Consider the following 27,536-nt stretch of genomic DNA (forward strand, 5'->3'; position numbering starts at 1 on the left):
TTAAGACCAGCCGACTTCATCCAGGCGAAGGAGTCGGAGGGATTGCTATTCTGTTCAACACACTGCATGTACACACGATGCAATGGCTTCTCAGAAAGCTTCTCCACAAAAGACCGACTCTGGGCAGACTTGGTGAAGGACTTCACCTGGTTTACTCCCATCGCTGTACCGTCCAGCAGTACATCGCCATCAGCAAAGTCAACCTCAAATTTGAGATTCTGTCCAACAACCTTGGCACGCTTAAAATAGCTGTGGAATTCCTTGCTTTCATCATGAGTCTTCACATGCATCACCAGAGGATCATCCGATAAATAAATATGTGCAAAAGTACACAATATAATTCTGTCATGAAGAGCCTCCACATTAATCAAACCCCGACCTCCAGAATTGATTGGCATATATACACGGTTAAGAGAGGAACGAGGGTGGTGGGCTCTGTTATCAGACATGATCCTTCAGGTCAGGCGGTCAAGACTCTGGATATCTTGTTTCGTCCATTCAACTACTCCAAAGGAATAGGAGAGGACTGGCACAGCAAAAGTATTGGTGGCTTTGACCTTGTTTCGAGCATTTAGCTCTGAGCTCCAGATTTTCTTTAAACGAGATTTGTACTCGGCCCGAAGTTTGTCTTGAATCTGGGCATTCTGGAGCTTATCTCGAACTTGCATTCCAAGATAGGTGTAGGCCTGATCTTCCACAAGATGCTCAATAACTCCTCCCCCTTGTAACTTGACCGATCCATCATTAGTTACCTTGCCACGTTTCAAATGAAGAGTATTACATTTGTCGAGTCCAAATGTCATGCCAATATCATTCGAAAAGGACTCGACAAGGAGAACCTGCTCTTTCAAATTGGTATATCCTTTGGCAAGGAGCTCGATATCATCCATGTAAAGGAGATGAGTAAGAGGTGTTGGGGATCTGTGCTGAGGAGGTCCGGGATGGTAACCCTCCTCTTTATTGAGCAGAAAGCTCAAAGGATTTAAAGACAGACAAAAAAGCAAAGGACTAAAGGAATCCCCCTGAAATATTCCCCTTCTGATTGGAATAGATTCCGAAGTCTGCACCTGCCCCAGCGAGTACATCTCAAGTTGAGTCGACCAGCAACTCATTAAAGACTTGAGTAAATCAAGTAGTCGCTGAGGGAGGTCAATACAATGAAGAGACTTCAGAATCCATTCGTGAGGGACAGAGTCATATGCTTTTTTGTAGTCAATCCAGCACATGGAGAGGTTGCGGTGATATGTTTTAGCCTCTTCCAAAATCATTTTCTGTACAAGAAGTTGATCCTTGCACCCCCAACATCCCTTTCTTGCTCCCTTCTGCTCTCTGTAAATGATATCATTGGAAGAGCAGTAAGATGACACGAGGTTTGTCAAACACCCTGTGAATATTTTGTATTGTGTATTCAAACATGTGATAGGGCGGAAGTTTTTGGGATCAGTCAAGTCTCCTTTCTTGGGGAGAAGTATTGTGCGACCTTTGCAGAACCATGGAGGAACATCACCTGTGTCCACAAGAGTATTGAAACAGTGTAGTAATGGTGTTTGGACACAGGGGAACAGTTTCCAATACCGATTTTGAATGCCATCAGGCCCTGGAGCTGTATTAGATTTGGACTTTTTTATAACACTTTTCAGGCAATCTGGTGAGATGTAACAGACAAACGACCTAGTTACCTTCTCGTGCATTGCATGGTCATAATCACGGACCCATGGTGCCTCAAGGTTACAGTTGCCGGGTACAGACCACAACTGTTTCCAGAACCTTTCACTGGCATCCATGGGGGGGCCGTTTGTCATGTTCACCATCACCCTTTGCTTTCAGTTGCTTGTAGAAGTGCTTTTCATTGTTTCTAAAAAGTTTATTTTGTTTAATGAATTTATTTTTCTTTTCCCATTTTTCTTTCTTTCAGTCCAAACCTTTATTTTTTGCCTTAAAGGAATCGACAATTTGGAGAAGTATCTTTCTTTCGTTGTTTTATATTTCAGTTTTAATTTTCTCCAAATTGCCTTTTGTCTTTTGACATTGGACTGCCTGATGATCTTAACTTCAGGCACAGCTCTATCCAGGAAATGTATTTTCTAGTTTCCGTTAGTTTTACTTGAAACCGGTTTTTCTTTGGTGTAGTCTTCTTAGTATTGGATGTGTTTTCTTTGAAACTGTGTGAAGTTCCTCCAAGGTTCGAGCGGCAGCATAGACACAACAATTAACTTCATGTAATGAACAGTCCGATGAAAGTTTCATAGAAATAATATCATTTAATAAATTAATTTCATTTTGGGGAAAAGATGCATTTGTTTGTTTAATAGGCCTCCGATTTTCTAAAGGTATGCCAGATATTTCATCATAAATAGAATGAAACAAAATATACACAGGATTTTCAGAAAGATCTGCAACTGAGGAAGAGGAAGAGTGAGGGTCTGAAATTTCGGGGCCAATTGGCTCTATGCCGGAAGAGTTTCCATCAGCAAGAGGAAAGAGGTTGACACGGACGTCCATTCGAAGTTTTGGGTCTGCTGCCACTTGAGCATTCTGTTCATGCAAAGGTTCCTGACGGGCACCAGTTGTGGGTTGAACTGGCTCACGGGGCAAGAGATTTTTAAGCCGCCGGAATTGATCTCGGAGATTTTGCTCCGTCAGGTAAGCATACATGGGCATGGCATTGTCCCAATGCAGCTTCAGCGACTTGCCATTGATACGTGGATTTTCAGGCCATCCTGTCGCTCTCGCACACTCAAGTAGTGTGGTTTTAAGGTGGTTTGACCAAGATATTCTTGGTCGGGTTCTGTGCCTTCCCCTGGGGCAAGTCCCATCTCCAGTATGGTTGGTTTCACTACCGGAGGAAGGCTGACTGGGCTGCGGAAGTGAATCTATACTTTCCTTTTGGCTGTCTGTAACCCAGTGAAAAACCAGCTTCGGGGGGTCAGCCCTAACTGGGTGATGCACGTTTGGTTCAGGGAATATAATTCCCCTATCTAGGCCCACCACGGAGAGGCGTACATCATCAGGCCCTTATTATTATTATTATTATTAGTAGTAGTAGTAGTAGTAGTAGTAGTAGTAGTAGTAGTAGTAGTAGTAGTAGTAGTAGTAGTAGTAGTAGTAGTAGTAGTAGTAGTAGTAGTAGTAGTAGTAGTAGTAGACCCCCACCCCGCCTCGATTGTAACTACCGCACACTCTTCTAAATCATCCGGACCATGATCAACACCTACTTTCAACACCTCTAACCACATCTAAAACCAGTGGCTTCGTTTGCTTTCCAAAACATCATCAACCAACACATCCTCCACTGAAGATAATGATAACTTCCATCGAGAACGGATGTCGATGAATCAATGGAGGAGGCTGTAGGGAAGAGACAATGACAAGCATTTGACTAATGGATAGCTCCTTGTTCCACAAGGACATCTAGGGTTATAGAATATGACGGTTTCATTTCAATTGTCGTCGAACACAGAATGGTTTGAAATAGCAGTTTATTCTCCTTGTTAGAAAAACAATCTCTTTGATGTCCATCGTCCGTTTGATGTTTGATTGTTTCATTGATGTTGTATGCATTTTACATTATCTCATATTATTGTATTATTAAAGAATATATGTGGGGGATCTACATTATAGATACACATTTACCTGGTTTGGAAATGTGTGTCGAACCTACTATTTCCTGGAACCCATACATCAGCATGTCCCTTGAGGTTCAGTTTAAGAGTGAGGTGAGGTAAGTGGAGTCGATCTGAGCTTAACTGAGTTCTAGGTAAGTTGAGGAGGAGTCTGAATGAGGTTGCGTTGAGGTTTAATGTCGTGTTCAAGATGACTGCCGTTGCTTAGAACGCGCTTGCGTGTATTTGGGTGTGGCTGCTTGCAGTAATCATGACTGATGGTACCAGAGATTCCATGACACATGATCGTGATCCCAAGTTGACAGGTCACTATATTTCGCCTTCTTGCCGAGCGCAGAGCAGGGTAACAATAAGTACCATTGTTTTAGTATGACGTAGCCAGTTGTCTCTTTTGGGCAAGACGCTCTCGCATACAAGACCACGAAGACGCTCTCGTTTGAAGTAGGCCTACATTGGATTGTCAGTTAAAACAATGTCAAAGTCTAAGTAGTTGAAGTGGTATTGTTTGTTTGTTTGTTGTTTAACGCCGCACTCAGCAATATTCCAGGCATATGTCGAGACGTCTGTAAATAGTCCAGTCTGGACCAGACCATCCAGTGATCAACAGCATGAGCATCGATCTACGCAACTGTGATACGACGACATGTGTCAGCCAAGTCAACGACCCCGTCAGTCGCCTGTGTTGCTGCAGATCAACCCCGACTCGAAGAATTAGTAATCTGCATGAGGAGTAGCAGTCAGTTACTGTAGTTGTTTGACGTCGCTGTAGGATGCAAAAACACGAAAGCATTATTCCTTAAGTATGATAATTTAAGGCTTGTTAATAATTATATTGAAACCTTGAAGGCATACCTTAATTCAAATGCGTTGTAATAATAATTACATCAAATGGACTGACTGACCGACTGACTGACTGGCTGGCTGGCTGGTCTTTGGATGGGTGGCTGGTTCGTTGGCTGGCTGGCTGGCTGGTTGGTTGGTGGTTGACTGGCTGGCTGGTTTATAATATAGGATTATTTTTAGGTGAAACTGAGAAACAGAATTTTCCTCCAAGCTCAGGCGAAGAATTAATCGCCGCAAGGTCATGACGAAGGGAATGTTTTAATGCATGACGGATATCTTGAAATGAACATTTGACGGTGACAAACTGACGACAATTGTTGCTCTATACGTCGCATAATCCCTCTCTGGACGTGATGATATGAGCTATTGCCCTCGCCACTTGGATCACGAAATATCGCAATTATTAATATTGATAATACATTTATATAGACGATAAACGTATCTGTATAAAGTAAAAGTCAACATTCTGTACTAAAGAGTGAGTGAGTGAGTGGGTTTAGTTTTAAGCCGCACTCAGCAATATTCCAGCTATATGGCGGCGGTCTGTAAATAATCGAGTCTGGACCAGACAATCCAGTGATCAACAGCATGAGCATCGATCTGCGCAAATGGGAACCGATGACATGTGTCCACCAAGTCAGCGAGCCTGACCACCCGATCCCGTTAGTCGCCTCTTAGTCTTACGACATGCATAGTCGCCTTTTGTGGCAAGCATGGGGTTTTTTTTGCTACCCCGGATCTTCACGGGTCTCTGTAAAGAAGAATACTAACTACATTAATGACAGCAATTACAACATTTACCGCTAAACAATCCTGTGAGGTGATTGTTAACGGTTATATTTAGTTTTTAATTAGTTTTTAGTTTTTAATATTTTTTTTAGTTCGTGCCTTTATTGACTGTACGCAGCGAGCGTTCACGACAACATAGAATGAAGTAAAGACTTTAGTCGGGTTTCGAAGCGCGATCCGTGGAACCTGACATAACTAAGGGACACAACTTCGCATAGCAACTTACTGTGTTTTAGACCACTACTAGAGTCATGTCTACCAATAAGGCATTGGAAATCTCAATTCAATATTATCTTCAAATGCTGAGTATTAACAAAGTGCTAAAAAGAGTGAAAAGTTGGGACCACATTCATGTTCATACGACTTGGGGCGGTGTTAGCCAAGAGGTTAAAGCGTTCGCTCGTCACGCCGAAGACCCGGGTTCGATTCCCCACATGGGTACACTGTGTGAAGCCCATTTCTGGTGTCCCCTGCCGTGGTGTTGCTGGAATATTGCTAATAGCGGCGTAAAACCATACTCACTCACCCATACTGAACATAGCTTTTCTTTGTAGGTCTGCTCACATGTGTTTTCAGAAGCATTGCCTTCAATTATCAAGGAGTAAGATGTCACTGAGTACTGTTGTATGGCATGAGGAACAATATTTATGCACTTGAGAGAGTTGATGATTGTTACCTTTCGAGTAGGCCACGTGTCCTCACTGTTTTGAAGTGATCCATTCACATAATTTTCACTCTTTTTCTTTTTCTGCTTGTCACTCTCGACGTTATCTGCTTTTTCTGATCTTCCAGACTGATTATTTACTGGTTATTAACGTGTAAAAACACAAACATAAATGTTTCTATTATTTCTGATGAAAAATCGTATTTCTTTATTTCGAAAAGCACGCACCATTTCAAACTTAACACAAATCAGCCTTGCCGGAATTGCTAAATAAACCACGCAGCTGTGTAGGGTCTTATATTCCCACTCGACCACTTGTATTAAGTATCACATGATTATATATTCCGCATACATTCGCAGGCCTCTACCCAGCCACCCGTGACACTTACTGCACGTTTACTTTCAACGCCCGACCTTGCTCATTGATCCGCTGAACACCTATCGCATTGATTTGAAGACAGTCAAATACCAGTCAATCTTGCACACCTTTGAACACAACACAAAGCCACCCTTTAAGGGTAAGTAGCCTGGATACCACATCGAATTTGAGAGCCCGCTCTATTCACAAAGGGAGGTAACTGAGGTGTATTCACTCAAGCGTAATTCTTCTCTATGTAAATAAAGGGCTTCAAAGACGTTATACCTAGGGCCCATGTCTTTCTTTTGACTGAATCAAAACTGTCCCGACAACTATGTCATATCCTGAATATACCAAGTCGTGATACTAGCGGTATTGACATAACAGGAACCTGACATGTTGGTGTAAACCAGGGTTATGTGCTCGGTCCGGATCCGGGAAACATGTGGTGAATATAAACTCACCTTACATCTGTCTAGTTGATACGTGATTTCGTTATTGGATTGGTGTTACTACACTGTATAACAGCGAGGTAAGTATATTTAAAAAATAATCATCATAATACTGTGACATATATAAATGAAGGAGTGAGGCAGGGGTGCTTCATGCCTCCGTATCTGTTTAGGTAATTGTAGGAGAATGTGTTTACGTAAGCATGTCGTTTCTACTCTGGCATTGTTGTCATTTTGGTGAGGATTAGTCAAACCACGTTGCTATGTTTCTGTAAACAAGATTATTATTCACAAAACGTGTGCCATTGTTTTGTGTAGCAGTAACACACGTCGTAGGCGGGTTTCTCATTCCATGTATCGCATACACTTAACATGGCACTTGGTTCACGATGAAAGTTTGTAGTGCTGTTGTAATTGTGTGAATGGAACAGATCAGGCTTTTATTATGCAGCAACTATTTATATGAAATAACGACTTTCTGTGTAATTTTTACTGTATTTAGTGATTTGTCAGCAGTATTGTATATCTTTATTTGGGAAATCAGCATGAACTCTATGTGGAAACTATTTAATAATGTAATATCGTAATAAACACTCCAACATGACAAATCCGTGATGTATATGTGGATATTCAGTTTGTGGCCGACACACATGTGCACCAATCCTATAAATAGTTCATAATATCCAGCCAACTCAGTCTTGTAATATCCCCTTTCTTGGCTTTGTCCCCGCTAAAGTGGCCACACCCATCAGTGACATCGTCCTGGATATTGTGAGAGGATTGCATTACATCCAGCAACCATGCGCACTAGACCACAACGACGTCCCACAAAGGATAAATATGTCCTATATTACTGTTGTCAGACATCGTGTTAAACCTACACACTTAAAGTTTGAGTCTTGTTAGAGGGAGTGCTGTACGGCTATAACGCTACCCTAAAACTGTTTACGAGGAAATGCATGGCAGAACACATTCTGCTTTGTAATCGTTCTAATTTGTTGTAATAACAAAACAATTTTGGCAACTAGGAAACGTATGGATATGTGAGTGAGTATTGTTTAACGTCGCTCCGAGCTCTATCTAAGGTATATCACGATGTGTATGTTTAATGTGGAAAGAAAACCCGAAGTGACACATTTTTGTTGGTTGATGAAACCCATGAGCGTGGGTTAACGCGTGTGTCAGTGATACACTGACGGTTTTGAACAGAAACTTCAAACTCTACCTGGAAATAGTAAACATCAACTGCTCATTATAGATATATATGATTTTGTATTTTTAAGTGTTTGCATAACATAGTACAACTGTGAAACAATGTAAGAATTCCGTCGGCAAGTATAGAACACATGTAGACAAGGTGTGTTTTTACACGAACATACTGTTTATGATGCATCTAGTTAACCTAAGGCGTATTCTGTTTCATATTGTAAACTGCAGAAATGAGGGTGACACATTGTACCCATGTCGGGAATCGAAACCGTCTCTTTGGCGAATATTCTAATTTCAGAAATACTTGGAAAGTTGAGTTTGTGTTTTTTGCCCTTGTATTCTGCAGAGAACGTTGGATCGGTTGTCTTGGACACATATCGCGTCATCAGTTTTGGCATGACGTCATAATTTTATGTCTCATTGCTGTTGGAGTCTCTGCGTAATTTGAGACTGAAAGGGAAAATTACAGATGAACAGTGAGTGAGTATGCTTTTACGCCGCTTTTAGCAATATTCCAGCAACATCACGGCGGGAGACACCAGAAAGGGGTTCACACATTGTGCCCATGTGGGGAATCAAACCCGTGTCGTCAGCGTGACGAGCGGACGCTTTAACCATCAGGCTACCCCACCACCTACAGATGAACAGACAATTATGTTTGTGACGTTAAATATTAACTCACTCACTCACAATTATGTTTCTTCAGACTTTTACATTGCACAGAAATGCCTGTTCCGCTGAGGTGGCATATGTAAACACGAGTACAAGATCATCCCTGTGTCGGTATTGTTATTTTTCATTCAGATGTGTAAGATTAATAGCGGGGAAATCCAATTTCCTGGCTCAAAGCCTCAACTATTAAAACAGGCTTTTGTAAACACACGGAACAGCTCTGAGTCAGTTTTACACATTCACATTCGACACATTTAGAAATCCAAACAGGCGTTGTATATAAGCAAGAGTTTTGTTTAAAGTGTACATTCCTCCAAATGATTTACCATCTACAAATATTTACGATGTATCTCAGGCAAAATATATAGTTCTTTATACGAAGTGTTGGTTGAAACAACCTGGACGTTGTTGTAGGACTAGCTGAGGATACGGTGGCGTAGATGAACATAATACGAAAGATGAAACTCGCGTAGGTTGGTATGTCAAGCATACAGGCGTGTCTAAATGAATTGATCATGTTAAATTAACATAAATCTCAGCGTGACTTTGTTACGAAAATAAAATTGACAAGTCAAACTGAATACATTGCTTATTAAAAAGTCTGATGTTGATAGCATAAACATTCAGCATCTAATTAATATTAAAATTAGATTGAATATTATTCATGCACGTACACATCAGATTGTAGCTGGAATAGCAAATAGACGTCATCGTATGGAAACGTTTCTAAATATCGTTAAACATACATTGGATAAGGGCAAAATGTGACGATAAACGTGAAATATCGTAGTGTTTAGTGAGTTTAATTCCTTTGGTTTCAGCTTAATTTTGCAAACGCTGGAAAATATTTATTTGACCAAAATAAAATGAATGCGCGTTTGAATTTTGCAATGTTTTCTCAACAATTTTGTCGAAGAATAACTGCTGTTGAAAGCAACCAGGGTTGGGGTTCTCAAACGATGACATTGTCAGTTGGGTGACTGCCTGTATATATACATACACGTTGTGCTTCATATGGAGCAGATAAGACCTAACAACTGACATGGTGATAAAGAAGCGTGATAGGTCACTTGTTCTGTATGTTTGCAGAGGTATTAGATTGGCTGTGACCGGGTTGATGATGTATAATCGTGCATTGCAGATTGAATCATCACTCATGATATTATTGTTTCCCTTCCGTCGCGATTTAGCAAGAACATTGCTGCTGCTCGCTGCGTAAAACAACATTGACTCGCCCTAGAAACAGACTCGACTCATATACTCCTCATCAACAGTTTAGACTCACTTGTGTAAATGTAGCCACTTACTTCAGGCAACTGTTCTTAACTTGATTTTGCAAAATATTCCATTCAGTATAAAGGTACTGTTTACACAAGAACTGATGTATTGTAAAACAAATTCGTAACGTTGAAAAGATTATTGTCATGAGTTCAGTAAATGTTGAAAATCAGTGAAAATTGGCGATTTCATAACAAAACTTTATACCACAACGCTGCTGTTCACATGCACGATATGTGCACATACTTTTCAGCAATTTGATGCATGATCTTAGTGCAATTCATCTGCATAAGATTTGCAGTTGGTTCCCCCAAGTTAGTGGCGAAATTCATCTTCGGTGTCATCATATATATATATGAGGTGTGCTTGAGGTGAGTCTAAACTTTTGATGGGTAGTATATTTCTTGATAAATCCGCTTGACTTTATTGCATTAATAAGACACTTTGCGTCGAGGCTAACCCGACCCCTTCAGTCACCTGTAGAAGCATACAAAACTGACATGACATGATATTGGTGAAGTGAGTGAGTTTAGTTTTACGCCGCATTCAGCAATATCCAAGCCATATGGCGGCAGTCTGTAAATAATCGAGTCTGAACCAGACAATCTAGTGATCAACAGCATGAGCATCGATCTACGCAATTGGAATACGATGCCATGTGTCAACCAAGTCAGCAAGCCTGACCACCCGATCTCGTTAGTCGCCTTATATGACAAGCATGGGTTGATGAAGATCAATTCTAACCCGGATCTTCACGGGTAATTGGTGAAGTGATGGTCATATCAACCAGAATATGTTTAACAATTGAATAAGGGTTACATTACACTTTCCATCGGTAACGCAACAGCACATTTCAAAGTAATCGTAAAATCAATCGATTCCGGGTCAGACAGGTGGTTGATAGCATGAGCACAACCCACGCTGTCTGGAAAGGCATGTTCCTTATATTATAGATGGATATAGGGGAGTTTTTCTACCCCTGATTCGCATTGAGAGAAAACATGAAGCCAGCTTCATGTAGGTAGTTCAGTTGTATTTGTATATTTTACAGAGTTTTACAATGACAAGAGAGTGACATGATTACCATCATATACGCAGCGTGCACCTGCGCTGTCGTGCTTATATGTCTTGGGCTGTCTGAAGCAGGTGGCGTAAGTATTGAAGTGATTGTATTAGCTATTAGCAATGGGATTTACAATGATTTTAATCCGTAGTCGCCATTAAGCCCAAGGATGTTGTATTATCGAGTAATGGACGTTTGACAAGTCTGATCTGGGATATATTGTTTATTGATTATTTTCTTTTTATCAATCAGTTTAAAATGGGAATATGTATCGACGTTGCATCAAAATGAAGAATTTGTGCCTTTTTAATTTTGCCGATTTCTAAAAATATTCCGAAGGGAAGAAGTTTTCCAAGGTTGACACAAAAATCAAAAATTAATCACGAAGATGTGTCAGTCTTTACTTCACAAAATATTTCTGACATTATCATCATAATTAATTCTTTCCGTGGATGCACAAATAATCACGTCGTTTCACTACAGGAAAGACCTAATCCGAAGTCCGATTGTAAGGCTTTTGAGGTGATCAACGTCAAAGTCAACGTCACACCAGGGGAGTTAATTCTGAAATGTTCACACCGTTACCCTCTCACTTGGAACCTGGAAGGTAATGGTTTCGCTTTACCAGACCAATATCTGCAGTTGTGAACATACATCTACATTTTGCTTATAGGGTCATTATTTTCTTACAAAGCAATATAAGAATATATACTGAACCACAAAAGAAACGTCGCTTTTCAAAACCAAATGCAACATTTTGTTCTTGCAAGGTAGTGTTTTTATTATGATTGTACCGTTTTGTTAACAGGTTTTTCAATCCAAATTTACAGTCATTACCAACATCAGTGTGTTTTCTGATGAAAAAGCATATCGACCAAACGCACCGAAAAAGGCAGACATGGTAAAAGGTTCCGTTTGACATTCATGAAAATGAAAATGCACGTGCATGTCGTGACAACCCTACCAATGAAAGCGAGTCACAAACTCGCCTGAAATCATTTTTGTTTTGACACAATCACCATGCCATGACTTAAGAGATCAGAGGAACCAAGTCTTGGGATGATTGCAAAGTTGTCCATAATGCATGGAGGTTAGCCAATCATTTTAATGTTCATGTTAGGACAGTCTGCCGACTGCAGGAATGGTATCATATCACTAACAGCATCCAAGACCGTCCACGCAGTGGGCGACATTCAGTAACATCGCAACGTCAAGACCGACAGATTGTGCGCCACCATCTGCAGAGCGACGGAAACAGTACGCCATGCTATTGGGACTAACAACAGACCCATCAGTGCCGATTCAGTGCGTCGACGTTTGCGCGGAAGAAACCTCTGTTATCACAGACCCTATCGTAGTCCTGCCCTCACCGCTCATCACCGCCAAAACCGACTGCAAGGGGCAACTCAGGATCGAAATAGGCGTTATCGACAATGGAGAACTGTGCTTTTATCTCATGAAAGCCGATATTGTGTTTCGACAGACGATGCCAGAGTGAGAGTATAGCGAAGGCCTGGTGAACTGTTTTCGTATGCGTGTATTGTTGTCGGAAATAGAAAAAAACTGTTTTTAGGCTGTTACTCTTTATCCTTAAAATTGACAAATTTACAAATAGCATATGTCGAAATAACCCACATCGGCCTATCTGGGTATTCAGTTGGATGCGTAATTGTATATCCAGAAAAGCATGTTTACTCGTAAAATCGGGCAAAACTTAGAAAAACTACGAATAGCTGCTCAAAACATTAGATCGGACTATAGATGGCAATTAGGTCGCTCAACCAGGTATGACGACGGATCGTCGACTCACCTGGCATGAAATGCACGTCCTGCCTACAAGCACACAAGGGGTCATCTCAAATATATTTTATGCTTTTTCATGTGTGTTGAATATGTCTCAACTATTGATCATAAAGTTTATGTTGAGATACGTAAACAGGTATGATACCCATGAAAAAACTTAAATCAGCCATCGTATTAAATGTCTCAAAATATATAGGTGGCATGACCAGCCGAAGATCGACAGGACTGGATATTGTGTGTAAATTGTTATGACATGCCGTTTGCTTCCCAGTTTAATTCCCTTAAAGGATTATCTTATCTCAGCTTATATCTCTGTCCCCCAGCCTGACCCTAACCACCGTTTGCGACACCCGTCCTGAATTTGCTTTTGAGACGGCCCCTCTTACCTGTTTCTTTTTATAGTGATAGTGAGACTCCATGGCTGCTACATCCTTCATAGTTTCAGTATTAAAGTTATTTTTTTTTACGTCAGCTATCGTTTATAGTGAAGGTAAGTTTAATTTCAAAATTGACATTCTAAAATTGCCCTTTGTTATATAATATCATTGCACACTAATTTGCATAAAGCCATGGCCTGTTCCAAAAAGTCGCTTAGGAAAAAAAACGCATTTCTCATTTCTGCACTAATGTCTCCTCAGTAAAGTCCTTTTCTACGTTTCCTATCTCCCTACCACTGAGACTGTAGTTAGGTCGAACTTAGTTGAACATATATTTCACACTTACACATATAAACTACATAAATTGTAGATATCAATGCGAAAAACAGTATTTTTTCTATTTCCGACAGTACTTTAGTGTTGTGGTCCAAGCATCATAGTGTGGGGTGCAATCGGTCTAAACCGGTTAGTTGACACTATGGTGTTCCAGGCTCTTGGTCCAGGATGAGGAAATTACGTGGCAGCTGCTCGCTATATTGATTAAGTCATAAGACCCAACGTTGTACCACATTTTGGACGTTACAGAAATCACATCTTTCAGCAAGACAACGGTCGTGCCCACGCTGCCAGAGCAACATTGGACTTCCTAAGACAACATGGCATCAAAACCATACATTAGCCTGCACTTAGTCCGGATTTAAGTCCAATAGAACACCTTTGGGACGAGATTCAATGAAGACTGAACATGGCCTCCAACCAAGGCCGACAACTGCGACTGAACTCGATCAGGCATTTCGCAGATTATGGACCCAAGTGCCTATGGCCTTCAGCAACCGGCTATTTCATTCCATGTACAGACGATGCAACGCTTTCATCCATGCCCTTTTCATGGAGGCCGCACACGATACTGACTTTAGGATATCAGAAGGGTACCATTTGGTGATTTTGTTTGTGTAAACTGTGAATGTGATTCCCGTAAATATGTTAACCATAATTGTCAAGTTTGAACTCAGTCCTTCGTTTTGATAGTTAATTAGTGTGAATTATAATGTGCTTTAAGAAACCGCTATCGGTGCGACATTTCTTTTGTGGTTCAGTATACCTTATTCACTGACAAAAAATGGACATAATCCCCTGACAACTAAGATTGACGTCAAGGACCGCCGGAGTGTGTGAGTGAGTATGGTTTTACGCCGCTTTTAGCAATATTCAGCAATATCACGGAGGGGGACATCAGAAATCGGCTTCACACAGTGTACTCATGTGGAGAATCGAACCCGGGACTTTGGCTTGACGAGCCAATGCTTTAACCACTAGGCTACCCCACCGCCCCAGGACCAGTGTCTCATTCCACTGACTACGGAGTACATGAGTTGTCTTATGGCAATCCAATCAGCACAGCTATAGTATGTTTGCGGTGAAAACGTACCGATGAATTTCGCTTTAAACAAAAATGTAAATCAAATAAAGAAAAATTAAGATTGCGAATCCTCATAATTTTACCTTGCCATTTCAAAATTTAAATCTCAGATTTTTATTCAACTTAGGATAAAAGTTGTTTAACAAACGATCATAGTTTCAAATCGGTATTATTGGTTTGTATTACAAGGGGGTATGCACATTAAATGAAACACCGAGAACAAGGAGGGTTGGTCTAAGTTAACGCTCATCACGTACCGCACGTGCATTTGTTTCACTGTTCCAACTACTGCGCTTACCCCCCTTGTAATACAAACCAATATAAGCGATTTGAAACAATGATCGTTTGTTAAACAACTTTTTTCCTAAGTTGAATAAAAATCTAAGATTTAATTTTTAAATTGGCAAGGTAGAATTATGAGGATTCGCAATCTTAATTTCACTGTATTCGATTTACATTTTTGTTTAAAGTGAAATTCACCGGTACGTTTTCACTGCAAACAGACTATTTTTTTTTTTTAATAACTAATGTAGACATAATGTACACGATTTCAATCAACGAGCAGCACGCATTTCTAAAACGACGGATATTGTAAGTACATCCTATATGTATTGTAATCATGGTTATGAAGATGAAAACCATGTTATGCTAGTCTGTCCTGAATGTACCTGCATAAGAAAGAAGTTTTATTTCAACAGACCATCTTGGGAAATGTTTATTGCTCCTCTTAATACTGATGATGTCAACATGCTATTTAAACTATCACTATTGTTATACCAACATGTTATTTAAACTATCACTATTGTTATACCAACATGCTATTTAAACTATCACTATTGTTATACCAACATGTTATTTCCGCATCACTATTCTTATACCAACATGTTATTTAAACTATCACTCTTGTTATGTTATTTAAACTATCATTATTGTTATACCAACATGTTACCTCTCGCATGCTATTTAAGCTATTTTGTTATACCAACATGTTATTTAAACTTTCACTAATATATTTACACGTCACTGGCAAAACTATCACTATTGTTATACCAACATGTGTTAAACTACTTATTGGCACCCGTGAGGATCCAGGGTCTTCAGTAACCCATGCGTGTCGTAATCCGCGAGGCGTCTAATGCGTGTCGTAAGAGGGATAACGGGGGTGGTCAGGCTCGCTGACTTGGTTGACACATGTCATCGTATCCCAGTTTCGAATATCGATGCACATGCTGTTGATCACTGGATTGTCTGGCCCAGACTCGATTATTTACAGACCGCCGCCATGTAGCTGGAATATTGCTGAGTGCTACTGTACTATTGGCCTTTAGGCCCCATTTACGAATATACCTGTCTGTCTGTCTGATCATATGACTCTCTATTCGTAAAATCCTTCTCACTTAAACAGACCGCCTCCGTGGTGTAGTGGTTAGAGCGTCCGCCCGGAGAGCGGAAGGTCGCGGGTTCATACCAAAAGACTTTAAAATATGGTACTTGTTGGTCCCTGTCTGGCGCTCGGCATTAATGGGTACAACAAGGACTGGTCGGCTCTGAGTCAGTATAATGTGTCTGAGTGGGGTATTCATGCTTCACTACGGCATGGTATCTCAGTGGGCTAGCACTATAAAACCAGCTTAAGTCTGGGCTAGTACAAGCAGCCGCACATACACATACACACGCATGCACGTCGTCATATGAGCGAAATATTCTCAAGCACGACGTAAAACCCAATTTCACCTCACCTCACCTCTACTTAAACATGTATTTTGTCAATCTGATCTGAATGTAATTCGATGTTATGTACGTTTGATTCCTTGCTTTTATTGGTTATAGCTTCAAGTTCATCGAAATACTTCCGAGTTACATCGAAGTCTGGTGGCTTGCAGGTGTATCTGCGGGCGTCACTGCACACGTATAACAAACCTAACTTGACTATTATAGTCAATGGCGTGGATGGTGAGGGGAACATGACGTCGGTCCAAGTTGAAATACATCTTGAAGGTATACAGATATAGACATATCGATTGGTTAACACTTGATTAGGCATCGTCAACAAGTTTGTTTTCTATTCCAATGAAGTCAGTGTGTTGCGATAGATAGGAGTGTGTAACATTAGATCAGTCTGTATTTGCATGCACGTTGCATGCACATCCGTAGACAAGTATTAGTATATGCGACTATGAGTCATTAAATTAACATGTTTGTTTAGAGGCGGAACTGTGCGCTCACTACACACTGTAATCACCCAGATTAAGTATTTATCTCTACAGGTTAAAGTTACACTGCATACATGTAAAGCGTCTGAAAGTAATCGCTCGTTAGGGATGTTTTGACATTAACGGGGTGATGACGGGCTGCTGTAAAACCCTTAAAACATTGTGGACAACAATTCTGCTGATAACACGAAATAGATAATCGTAAACGCTAATCTAATCTCAGTATTTCGAGATATAGATTGCTTTAACTTTCAAACCATGATGACAGTATATTGTGAGTTTTTCAGGATGATAATGCATCCTATATATGTTCGATACAGTGCCATGGATATGAATAATGCAATAATGCAATACTGTCGGCAACTCATCACCAAAAGGCCTTCCAAAGGAAACGGGGCTTCAGTGATATTTTCCAGACAGTATACAAGTATTATGTATTTTGTCTTGCTACAGGCCCAACAGAAAAAGAAATCAAACTCATCACTGTTCCACAAACTTCATTGTTTAAAAACGGAACTAACGTAGTGATCCGGTGTGAAGCCGACCAATTCGTTGACCCGTCGTTCTCGTGGGCTGTATCCGGCCGGGATGTGACCCTGGGCCTCACCGATCGCTTCCTGGTCAATTACACAAGACAAGGAACCAAGAGCATTGGCGTGTTTGAGTTCAACCCTATACTTCACAGAGATGCCGGTTAGATAACACTCTCCTTCTCAATGTTTCGCACCATTTTTGCTACTATAGATGATTTCCTCCTTTTCAGTGTGAGTGAGTCCATAACTTGTAGGGCTGGCTATCGATATAGACCATAGAGATCCATAGTCAATTGATTATCGATAAATATCGGAGAAGTAACTTTTAGCACAATGCCAAAAGGAATCTGAAAGAAATCAGCATAATCCACATCACTTGTGAGTGGTGACATATTTAGATATGGACTACTAATAAGAGTGCTGAATATAAATCAGGAACAGCCCCTAAATAAAATCCTAGCTTTGTGTATTGTCCGAGTAGACTAAAGCTTTATTTCATCACACTAGTTTATGTACGATATTATCGATGACGCAATATTCAACAATCGATAATCATTAGTGTATTTTCCCCATCGACGATATTTCCTATTATGAATTATTTTAACCGACCCAAAAGATGTGATATTGCTGGAATACCTGTATCTTACAGCTTAAAACTGTTCTTATTCACTCAAAGAACACGAGCAAATATCCATTTCAATTTCTCTACTAACTTGGGGGAACCAACTGCACAACTTATCCAGATGAATTGCACAAGGATCATGCATCAAATTGCTGAAAAGCATGTGCAAATATCGCGCATGTGAGTGAGTTTAGTTTTACGCCTCACTCAGCAATATTCCAGCTATATGGCGGCGGTCTGTAAATAATCGAGCATGGATCAGACAATCCAGTGATCAACAACATGAGCATCGATCTGCGCAATTGGGAACCGATGACATGTGTCAACCAAGCCAGCGAGCCTTACCACCCGATCCCGTTAGTCGCCTCTTACGACAAGCATGGGTTACTGAAGGCTCATTCTAACCCGTCACGGGTAATCGTGCATGTGAACAACTGCGTATTGGTGAAAAGTTTTGTTAAGAATTCACCAATTTTCACTGAGTTTCATCATCTATTGAACTCATGACAATAACCTTCTCAACGTGACGAATTTGTTTTACAATACATCAGTTCATGTATAAACAGTACCTTTAAACTGTATGGGTTATTTTACAAAATCTAGTTCAGAACAGTTGACTGAAGTAAGTGGCTACATTTACACTAGTGAGTCTAAACTTTTGATGTGTAGTATATAAAGCTTTGCAACCTATGAGGCTTACACACGAAAAAACTGGCTTGCTACCCGCATGGAAATTAAGGAATTAATCCAGTTAACTTCTTCGTAATACCCTCGATGCAAGAGCGCCCACTTGACATCTAGATTTTACTCGTGGTGACTATTGCCTTATAACGATGATAGCAACTAGAGGGGAGAAACCGTCTTGCGATCATGTACAAATTAAACCTGTGTCAGGATAACCGCACAGGTGCTGCCTTGGTTAACATGAAAGTCATGCATCAATTTGTATTTCTTTGGTGTGGGTTTGTGGACGCTCTTGCCTCTGGAAGATGATTTTTTCTTTGTGTAAAATAGAAAGGAAATGCATAATGATTCCTGATGCATGGGATGCATCTTGATATGCCTTCACACTTTTAAAATTGTTTCCTCAATTCATTAATGATTGTCTATTTTCTTCACTACAATCTGATTGACGTAAATTATCTGCAGGTATGTTCATTTGTATTCTGACCGGAAGTGCGGATCTCCGGGTCAGACACGAGCGGACACTTGGTCTCCGCGTAGTCAGTAAACCCCACGTGGTGGCCAGACCTCCGTCCGTGTATATCCGGGGAGACACAGCGGTCAACCTGACCTGTGTCCAAGATGACCCTCCGGACACAGAGGTTGAGATGAGATGGTACCGGATTATAGATGGGAAGAGGTCCAGGGTATCAGTTAGCAAAGGTGAGTGTGTTGATACTTCTAGACATTATTACTTATAATGCTTGTTATGAATATTAAAAAGTAAAGTAACAAACAATAAAGATTATTCCAATGCCTGATTTATGTTAAAAAAAACCCCAAAACAATTTCAAATTTAATCCAAAAATGTTTTTAGGTTCTTTAAATTTCCTTCCCTTTACGCAAACATTAAATGAATAATTGCATGTTGTGTATTGTGGTGTGGATGAATAACTTAGAATAATTAAAGGGACACTGCGATAAAGAAGTGTTCCCTTATTTGTTTCCCTCAGTATATCTATATTACCATATGCTTGTTCCACTGAGTTATGACTGTTAACATCGACGCTGTATTTTGCGATCTCTCCAACAAAACCATGCTCAAGTGTAAAAAACATTCCTTTGGAAGAAACAAATAAGGCAGATGAAGATGCTGATATCACTTTCAGTTGCTTCATGGTATTCATAATGGAACTGGGGCTGTGGGTTTTTAGCTTAGTGGTAAAGCGTTCGTTCGTCACGCAAATGACCCGGGTTCGATTCCCCACATGGGTACAATGTGTAAAGCCCATTTCTGATGTCCCCCGCCGTGATATTGCTGCAATATTGCTAAAAGCGGCGTAAAAACATACTCACTCACTCATAATGGAACTCTGATATACATGCCCTGCATGGTCATGTATATATTCATGTTTAGGTATTTTACCTATTGTCCTAGCATCCAAGGTTTACTGTCCAAGGACTGGGGGGTGATGCGAAATACGCGTGTGAAGGCCAGTTTCTATTGCTTCAGGGTATTTATAATGGAACTTGATATAATGCCCTGCATGGCCGAGGATGGTGTGATGCTATACATATACATGCATGTTTGTTTGTTTCACCTACTAGGTCTAGTATCCAGGGAGATTTATACTGTCCAAGGACTGGGAGGTGATGCTGAATACGTTTGTGAGGGCTTCAACATCAAGGGACAGGCTTACAGCAATGTTGTCAAAGTACACCAGCTTACAGAAGGTTCGTGTACCACGTTTGTGTTCTTAGCCATTCGTACTCAATCACCATAGATCACTCAACATTTATGAGCACTGGTTGTCGGGATATTTCGCTTGCATTCTTCACTGCGGTGTAAAACAAGATTCATTCACGGATTTCATTGTATTTCGAATCAAAATTCCAAGGGTCGGTCGAGCGATGAGAAACAGAAACTAAATGCTACCCTATGAGAGTTTGTCGTGTTGATCATCATCAGTCATACCAATGACGACTGTCCATTGTAACCGGTTGTACCCAATCCGATACTTTGTTACATAAAACTCGATCTCCCAGTATGATAATTATTATTTTCTGTTTCTAAAGGTATGAACACGTGTCCTCTGGAAACTGACCAGTCTGGTATTATTTGGCAAGAGACACCAACTGGAGAGACTTCAATGTCAGATTGTCCCAGCAAATTACAAGGTAAAGTACACTTTTTCGAACTAAATTACATACATGTATATCTAACGAAATACTACACTGATTAAACCCTTCTAGGTTCAATCAGTGGAGTAATTCGTTAAATATATGTAATTCAGTAGACATGCATAATATAACGCATGTTTGATTCCCAATTTGGGGAAACTATAGAACATTGAGTTATTGACGTCTCATCATCTAACCAATTTCCTACACAACATTTTAGTTAAACTAATATTAAATGTAAAGGTTTATGCAAATGTAGATACAGTCTTGTTTTCTGAATCTTACCTTCCTTCTTCACTTGCCATTTCAGGTACGTCTTCACGACGTTGCAGTCTCTTCGGCCAGTGGGACAATGCCGACTACGACACGAAATGCCGTCAGATTACGTTAGACAATGCCCTTCAAAATGTAAGCACTTCCCCTTGACTATGTATTTTATTCTGTTGTTGTTGAAAACACTAACAGTGAATGGTACCTAAGGGAGCTGGCGATGGGATACAGTCCAAGGTTCCCCACATTGGTTGAAGTTCTCACTAATCTTGGTGTTATCCTTGTTGTTAGAGGTATTATATCTCCAATGCATTTTGACAAATACCCATGACACTGTCACTACCATAGGTCGGTTCTCAGACCTATTCTAACTCGAGGCCAATAGTCATCCAATCTAATTAAGTCACAAGAGCCAGTGAATGTATGTGATTAATTAGCGATAGGCACGAATTAGGTAGCACGAATGGGTCTAGTGTATTTTTGCACACGTAATTTAGCATATAACACTCTGCGTAAACTATAGGAGGCATAATGCCATGCTAATGTTGATGCGCCCATAAAATCAACGATCGTTCTCTTCAGGCGATACAAGCAAAAGACGGGGTGTTAGAAGGTTCCCTTAGCGACATCCTGAACGATCTAGAAACTGCTAAAGACACAGAACTACTGACGTCCAACGACATTGGTGTCATCTTAGAAGTACTGGAGATTATTGCAGAGGGATATATTCAAGGAGAAGGGGAGCGGAGTGTGGAACCAGATGACATAAAGGTACGATACAGTGAGTGAGTGAGTTAAGATTTTAAGGCACATCGGCAGTGTTTCAGCCACATCGTGACTATATCAAGTTATATATCAATAATAATTACAGGTAAAGGATAAAGACATGTCAACGAAGGACAGTAAAACAACTAGACTATCACAGATATAAATTTTAAAACTAGTAATTAAATTTAAAACATTTTAACCATACATGACAAGACAATATAAAAAACAGGTTAGATCGCCAAAAACTGAAGGTAGATCACGATACAGAGCCCTTTTGAGGGGAAGGGGGAGATCACACATTGTACAAACTGACTAACAAAACACCAGTTTATCATGAAAGTAAACGTCGTGTGCTCGATGGCTGCCTTGTTTCAACTACCAGCTAGAACAGCACTGAACTGAACTGAACTTTATGTATTACTCAGGCCGCAGACAGCGGCATATAAGGTTACATTTCTGTTACAAACATATGCATAAAGTATATATATATATGGTGACATATTTTGGGTCCGAAACCAGGCCTGTGAATGCTTTGAACGATGTTTTGGGTCGTTGCCCTGCTGGAATATCCATAATTTCAATAGAACACGTGAGCAGATGGAAGTAAATGTCCCTCGAGAATATATGTGTACCGCTCACTGTTCATAATCCCTTCAAATACACAGAGGGGCGTTGCCCCTAACACAGATATGCCACCCCACATGTTAAATTTCGGACTGTACTTTGGGCGCTGATACAAAGGTTTTTCAGTTTGTTTGGTCCAGAATTTCAGTGTATTAGGAAACAGCTACACAGAACTTTTATCTGACGAAAACACCTTGTCCCAGTTAAAATTTCTATGCTGTAAGCACCAGTTCAACCTTCGCCCCTTTTGTTCAGGCTTCATGATCGGTGATGGAATTCCTCGACTTTTCAGCCAACCCATTGCATGCAGCTCAGTTCTAATACTCTAAAATCAACTTCCTCTTCTCTAAATCATCCATACTGAGGATCACTGAAATTGTCGTCTGCTAGCAAGTAACCAAAGGGGGATAACTGTTCACAAACTAATGAAAAAGGATTAACGAAGTTGTCTCTCTTGAATGAAACCAAGCATTTGATAGCTGGTCAAGGTTGTTTATACTAGAAACCCAATTAAACATATTCCTAAAATTCTCAATAACTTCTGGTCATACTATATCTACACAGACCCGTGAAGATCCGGGTAAGAATTGATCTTCAGTAACCCATGCTTGTCGTAAGAGGCGACTAACGGGATCAGGTGGTGAGGCTCGCTGCCTTGGTTGACACATGTCATCATATCCCAATTGCATAGATCGATGCTCATGCTGTCGGTCACTGAATTGTCTGGTCCAGACTCGATTATTGACAGACCATACAGCTGGAATATTGCTGGATGTTGCGTTAAACAACCATCCAACCTGACTACATGTTTACATATTTACAGAAAATGGCCACAGTTGTAGATACTGCCTTGAGCGCTGGTTTAGAGAAGTGGAAACAGGTCAATGAAGAGGTAATTAAATAGTATTTCAGAAAGTGCCAATAACGAATTAGTGAGTTGCAGTTACGCCGCCGCATGGTGCATGTACAAGATGCATTTGAAATTGAATATGTATTAGATATAGTCTTAAAATCCCGGGGACAGGTCCCTATTTCAGGGTCACATCAGGTATAGGTTGATTGTCAAGCATGTATGTCGATAGTTAGATCATTGGTTAATAAGATGTGTAGGTGAACAGCCCAAAATATGTGTTACATGTCATAAAATCCCATAATATGTGCTACATATAATATCCCATAATAAGTGCTACATATCATAAAATCCCATAACATTTGTTACATATAATTAAATCCCATAATATGTGCTACATATAATAAAATCCCATAATATGTCTACATATCATAAAATCCCATAATATGTGCTACATATAATATCCCATAATAAGTGCTACATATCATAAAATCCCATAACATGTGCTACATATCATTAAATCCCATAATATGTGCTACATATAATAAAATCCCTTAATATGTGCTACATATCATAAAATCCCATAAAATGTGTTACATATCATAAAATCCCTTAATATGTGCTACATATAATAAAATCCCATTATATGTGCTACATATCATAAAATCCCAAAATATGTGCTACATAATCATAAAATCCCATAACATGTGCAACATATAATAAAATCCCATACTATGTGCTACATATCAGAAAATCCCATAATATGTGTTACATATCATAAAATCCCATAGTATGTGCTCCATATCAGAATATCCCAAGATATGTGCTACATATCAGAAAATCCAATACTATGTGCTACATATCATAAAATCCCATAATATCTGCTACATATCGTAAAATCCCAAAATACGTGTTACATGTCATAAAATCCCCCAATATGTGCTACATATCATAAAATCCCATAAAATGTGCTACATATAAGAAAATCCCATAATATGTGCTACATATAATAAAATGCCAAAATATGTGCTACATTATAATAAAATGCCATAACATGTGCTACATATCATAAAATACCACTATATGTGCTACATATCATAAAATCCCATTATATGTGTTATATATCATAAAATCCCATATGTGCTACATATCATAAAATCCCATAATATGTGCTACATATCATAAAATCCCATAATATGTGCTACATATCATAAAATCCCATAATATGTGCTACATATCATAAAATCCCATAATATGTGCTACATAATCATAAAATCCCATAACATGTGCTACATATCATAAAATCCCATAGTATGTGCTCCATATCAGAAAATCCCAAGATATGTGTTGCATATCAGAAAATCCCATAATATGTGCTACATATCATAAAATCCCATAATATGCGCTACATATCATAAAATACCATAATATCTGCTACATATCGTTAAATCCCAAAATACGTGTTACATGTCATAAAATCCCCCAGTATGTGCTACATATCATAAAATCCCATAATATGTGCTACATATCATAAAATCCCTTAATATGTGTTACATATCCCCAAATCCCATAATATGTGTTACATATAATAAAATCCCATAATATGTGCTACATATCATAAAATGTGTAGTGTCAAGTGGTCTCTGATGATCGAAACTAGGACGATTTGGGGTTGTCAATTGACATTTGAATATACTGTCAATGTAGGGTGCGCGAAGGTTTCGGTGATCGGAGAACCTTTACAAAATAAGTCGTTATACATATCTGTTTGATCTGTTTGAATGTGCCCTGACATCGTATTGATCAATAGTTTGTGTGGACCAAACACGGTTGTTATTGCGATGTAGTATCGTAATAGGTTTCAAGAGTGATTTTATATATTTTAAAAAAATGAAGCCTGTTTATTACTTGCAAGACTAACTTGATATCGACATTTAATATACCTGGCCCACAGACGAAACGTGGCCCCAAGTCCTTGCTGTGGTCAGTTGACACTATACTGAAGCTCGCCATCCAGAGGGCAGCGACCCAGGAGTCATCAGAGCTGTCCTTCAACATCACCATCAGCACAGACAACATATGTGAGTTGTTTACAACGGAGCTGGGATTCTTAGATCAGTGTGTCAATTGAAAAGAATATTGTAATACTAGAAAACATTGTACAAATTATCAGTGAATTATTAGCTGAAGACAAGCGATCAAGATGCATAGGCAGCCAGATATCACCTCAGAGTTTACCAAATTAACGCTCCACAGAGAGAGTAACCTTGGCTTGGTTAGCTGCCAACACCTAAAACATGTCTATTAAGACTAGTACGATCAGATGAATACGCCAAATATAAACATCAGCTGGAATGAACAAGGAAATTCTGAACTTCTAGAACATGCAGATACGTGACCTAATAGAAACTTGACCTAAACGAGTCAATCCCAGTTTAACAGACTACCAATGGATTTCTGGAAATGAGGAATATAAAATATAACACCTTAGATGATATGTTTATCTCAGTTTCACCAGAAATACGTCAGTACAAGATCAAAATCGTCCTTTCTTACTTACAAGTGAAACCACCCAGTAACAGTACGACCCGTAGCGGTCTGGCAATAGCAGGAGATGGCGCCACGTTCCACCCGGACGTCAGAGAAAGCAACCAGCGCTATTTAGCATGGACCCCTAAATTCCCCAGGGAATAACCAGAATTGTGTTGGTTTTTTTCACTTTTTGATATGCGGGGCAGCCAATAGGCACAGGATTCCATCGTCTGGAAGGCCTCGGTTTCCTACAAGGCTACTCTCTGTTGTGTATTATCTATTATTTGTATTGTAGGTTTATCTCGACGGAATCGTTTTGTTCTCATTTTAGTCCTGAATTAGGCCTTTTTTAATTTTTGTTTATCACTTTATTTCTTTTTGATGGGTACATAATTGTTGCGTTTGTGGTACATGTAAATATACAAAGTATGGACAGGAGTCAGGCGCGTAGCAAGTAAATCTTTTCGTGTAAGCCCGATAGGTTGCAAAGCTTTTAAAGTTAGATAGCATTGAGGGCAACAATCATATGTAAGCCCTGGCTTTTTTTTATAATGGTAGCTACGCCCCTGTGGGTGGTAGATAATCCGTAGGGTGATACAAGGCTAGAAGAATACATTAAGCCTTCATCAGACACTAAAAATTTATACGATGGAGAATAAAATGCAATAAAACAGTTTAATTGTCACAGACGTTGTATAAATATCATCAGTTTATACTTTTCCCTGCATTGTTATTCCCCACAGATCTGCATATCGGAAGTGTACTTGGTGAGACGGTTAATTTCCCACAAAGAGAGGTCAACAGCCTGTCCTGGGTGACCGAGACACGCACCGGAGCCAGGATGATGCAGGAATCATTCCAAGCGATGCAACGTAGGTGTACAGCGTGACGTCAGTTCCACGTCACGTGTACTTATGGCAATATGGCGGACACTTATTCCACAATTTAAGCAGATAAATGTGTTTCGGCGATGCTCATGCTCATGCTGTTGATCACTGGATTGTTTGGCCCAGACTCGTTTATTTACAGACCGCCGCCATACAGCTGGAATATTTCTGAGTGTGGTGTTAAAGAACAAAGAAAAAAAGTAATATATTATATATACCAACCTACCGTGGGAATGTATTTTCTTCCCTTTGAAGGAATATCTTACATGCAACCTTCTTTGATTAACCATCCCAACGTTTCATTATTCTGTTTTAAGTGTCTAGGACTATAGACATGCTATAGGTATATGAACAGTCATATTTTTGTAAAACAAAACCTCATTGATTTGTAGAAGATCGAACCTGGTACAGTGGTATGGTCTATCGGTCTCTCAGTGCCTTGATGCAGGAACAGGTGCTGGAGAATGTCACCATGGAAGGCAAGTCACTCGTCAGGTAAACAAGTGTCTCATCAAAACATTTGCAGATCAAATACTTTGTCCGAAATTGTTAAAAGAGTGGCCTTCAACAGTTGTTTTAGCAACTAAATAGTCGAGGTTGGGAATTAAGAGGGTGTCTTTCCACAGTTGTTGTAGCCAAAGACGCAACTAAGTAGTCGAGTCTGGGAAATTAAGAGGGTGTCATTCCACAGTTGATTTTGCCAAAAAGACGCAACTAAATTGTAGCAGCTTCAAACGTAGAGGATATCCTTCCTTAACTGTTGTAGCCAAAGACGCAACTAAATAGCGGATGTTCTATAGTATGACCAGAAATTATTGAGAGTTTTAGAAATATGTTTAATT

At 39.8% G+C, this 27,536-nt stretch overlaps 1 protein-coding gene across 3 annotated transcripts in view; it reads left to right on the plus strand.

Annotated features, from left to right (window-relative positions):
• Nucleotides 1-6,282: 6,282 nt before the first annotated feature.
• Nucleotides 6,283-27,536, plus strand: part of LOC124268341 (adhesion G protein-coupled receptor B1-like) — a 46,425-nt gene continuing 25,171 nt past the window's right edge. The window contains exons 1-15 of one of the 3 annotated variants that reach the window (XM_046703316.1): nucleotides 6,539-6,809; nucleotides 8,285-8,418; nucleotides 10,940-11,039; nucleotides 11,435-11,558; nucleotides 16,382-16,549; nucleotides 17,218-17,457; nucleotides 19,069-19,305; nucleotides 20,191-20,316; nucleotides 20,659-20,760; nucleotides 21,074-21,171; nucleotides 21,616-21,804; nucleotides 23,249-23,317; nucleotides 25,230-25,356; nucleotides 26,551-26,679; nucleotides 27,087-27,189. In XM_046703316.1, the coding sequence (XP_046559272.1) occupies nucleotides 10,965-11,039; nucleotides 11,435-11,558; nucleotides 16,382-16,549; nucleotides 17,218-17,457; nucleotides 19,069-19,305; nucleotides 20,191-20,316; nucleotides 20,659-20,760; nucleotides 21,074-21,171; nucleotides 21,616-21,804; nucleotides 23,249-23,317; nucleotides 25,230-25,356; nucleotides 26,551-26,679; nucleotides 27,087-27,189 (1,787 nt within the window). In that variant the 5' untranslated portion in view covers nucleotides 6,539-6,809; nucleotides 8,285-8,418; nucleotides 10,940-10,964. Of the gene's footprint in view, nucleotides 6,438-6,538; nucleotides 6,810-8,284; nucleotides 8,419-10,939; nucleotides 11,040-11,434; nucleotides 11,559-16,381; nucleotides 16,550-17,217; nucleotides 17,458-19,068; nucleotides 19,306-20,190; nucleotides 20,317-20,658; nucleotides 20,761-21,073; nucleotides 21,172-21,615; nucleotides 21,805-23,248; nucleotides 23,318-25,229; nucleotides 25,357-26,550; nucleotides 26,680-27,086; nucleotides 27,190-27,536 lie in introns of those variants that run through there. The other 2 variants (XM_046703315.1, XM_046703314.1) reach the window with 2 other exon arrangements.

This window comes from Haliotis rubra, unplaced genomic scaffold (genome assembly GCF_003918875.1).
Source record: "Haliotis rubra isolate DU_JTF1 unplaced genomic scaffold, ASM391887v1 Scf1371, whole genome shotgun sequence".
Taxonomy (NCBI): domain Eukaryota; kingdom Metazoa; phylum Mollusca; class Gastropoda; order Lepetellida; family Haliotidae; genus Haliotis; species Haliotis rubra.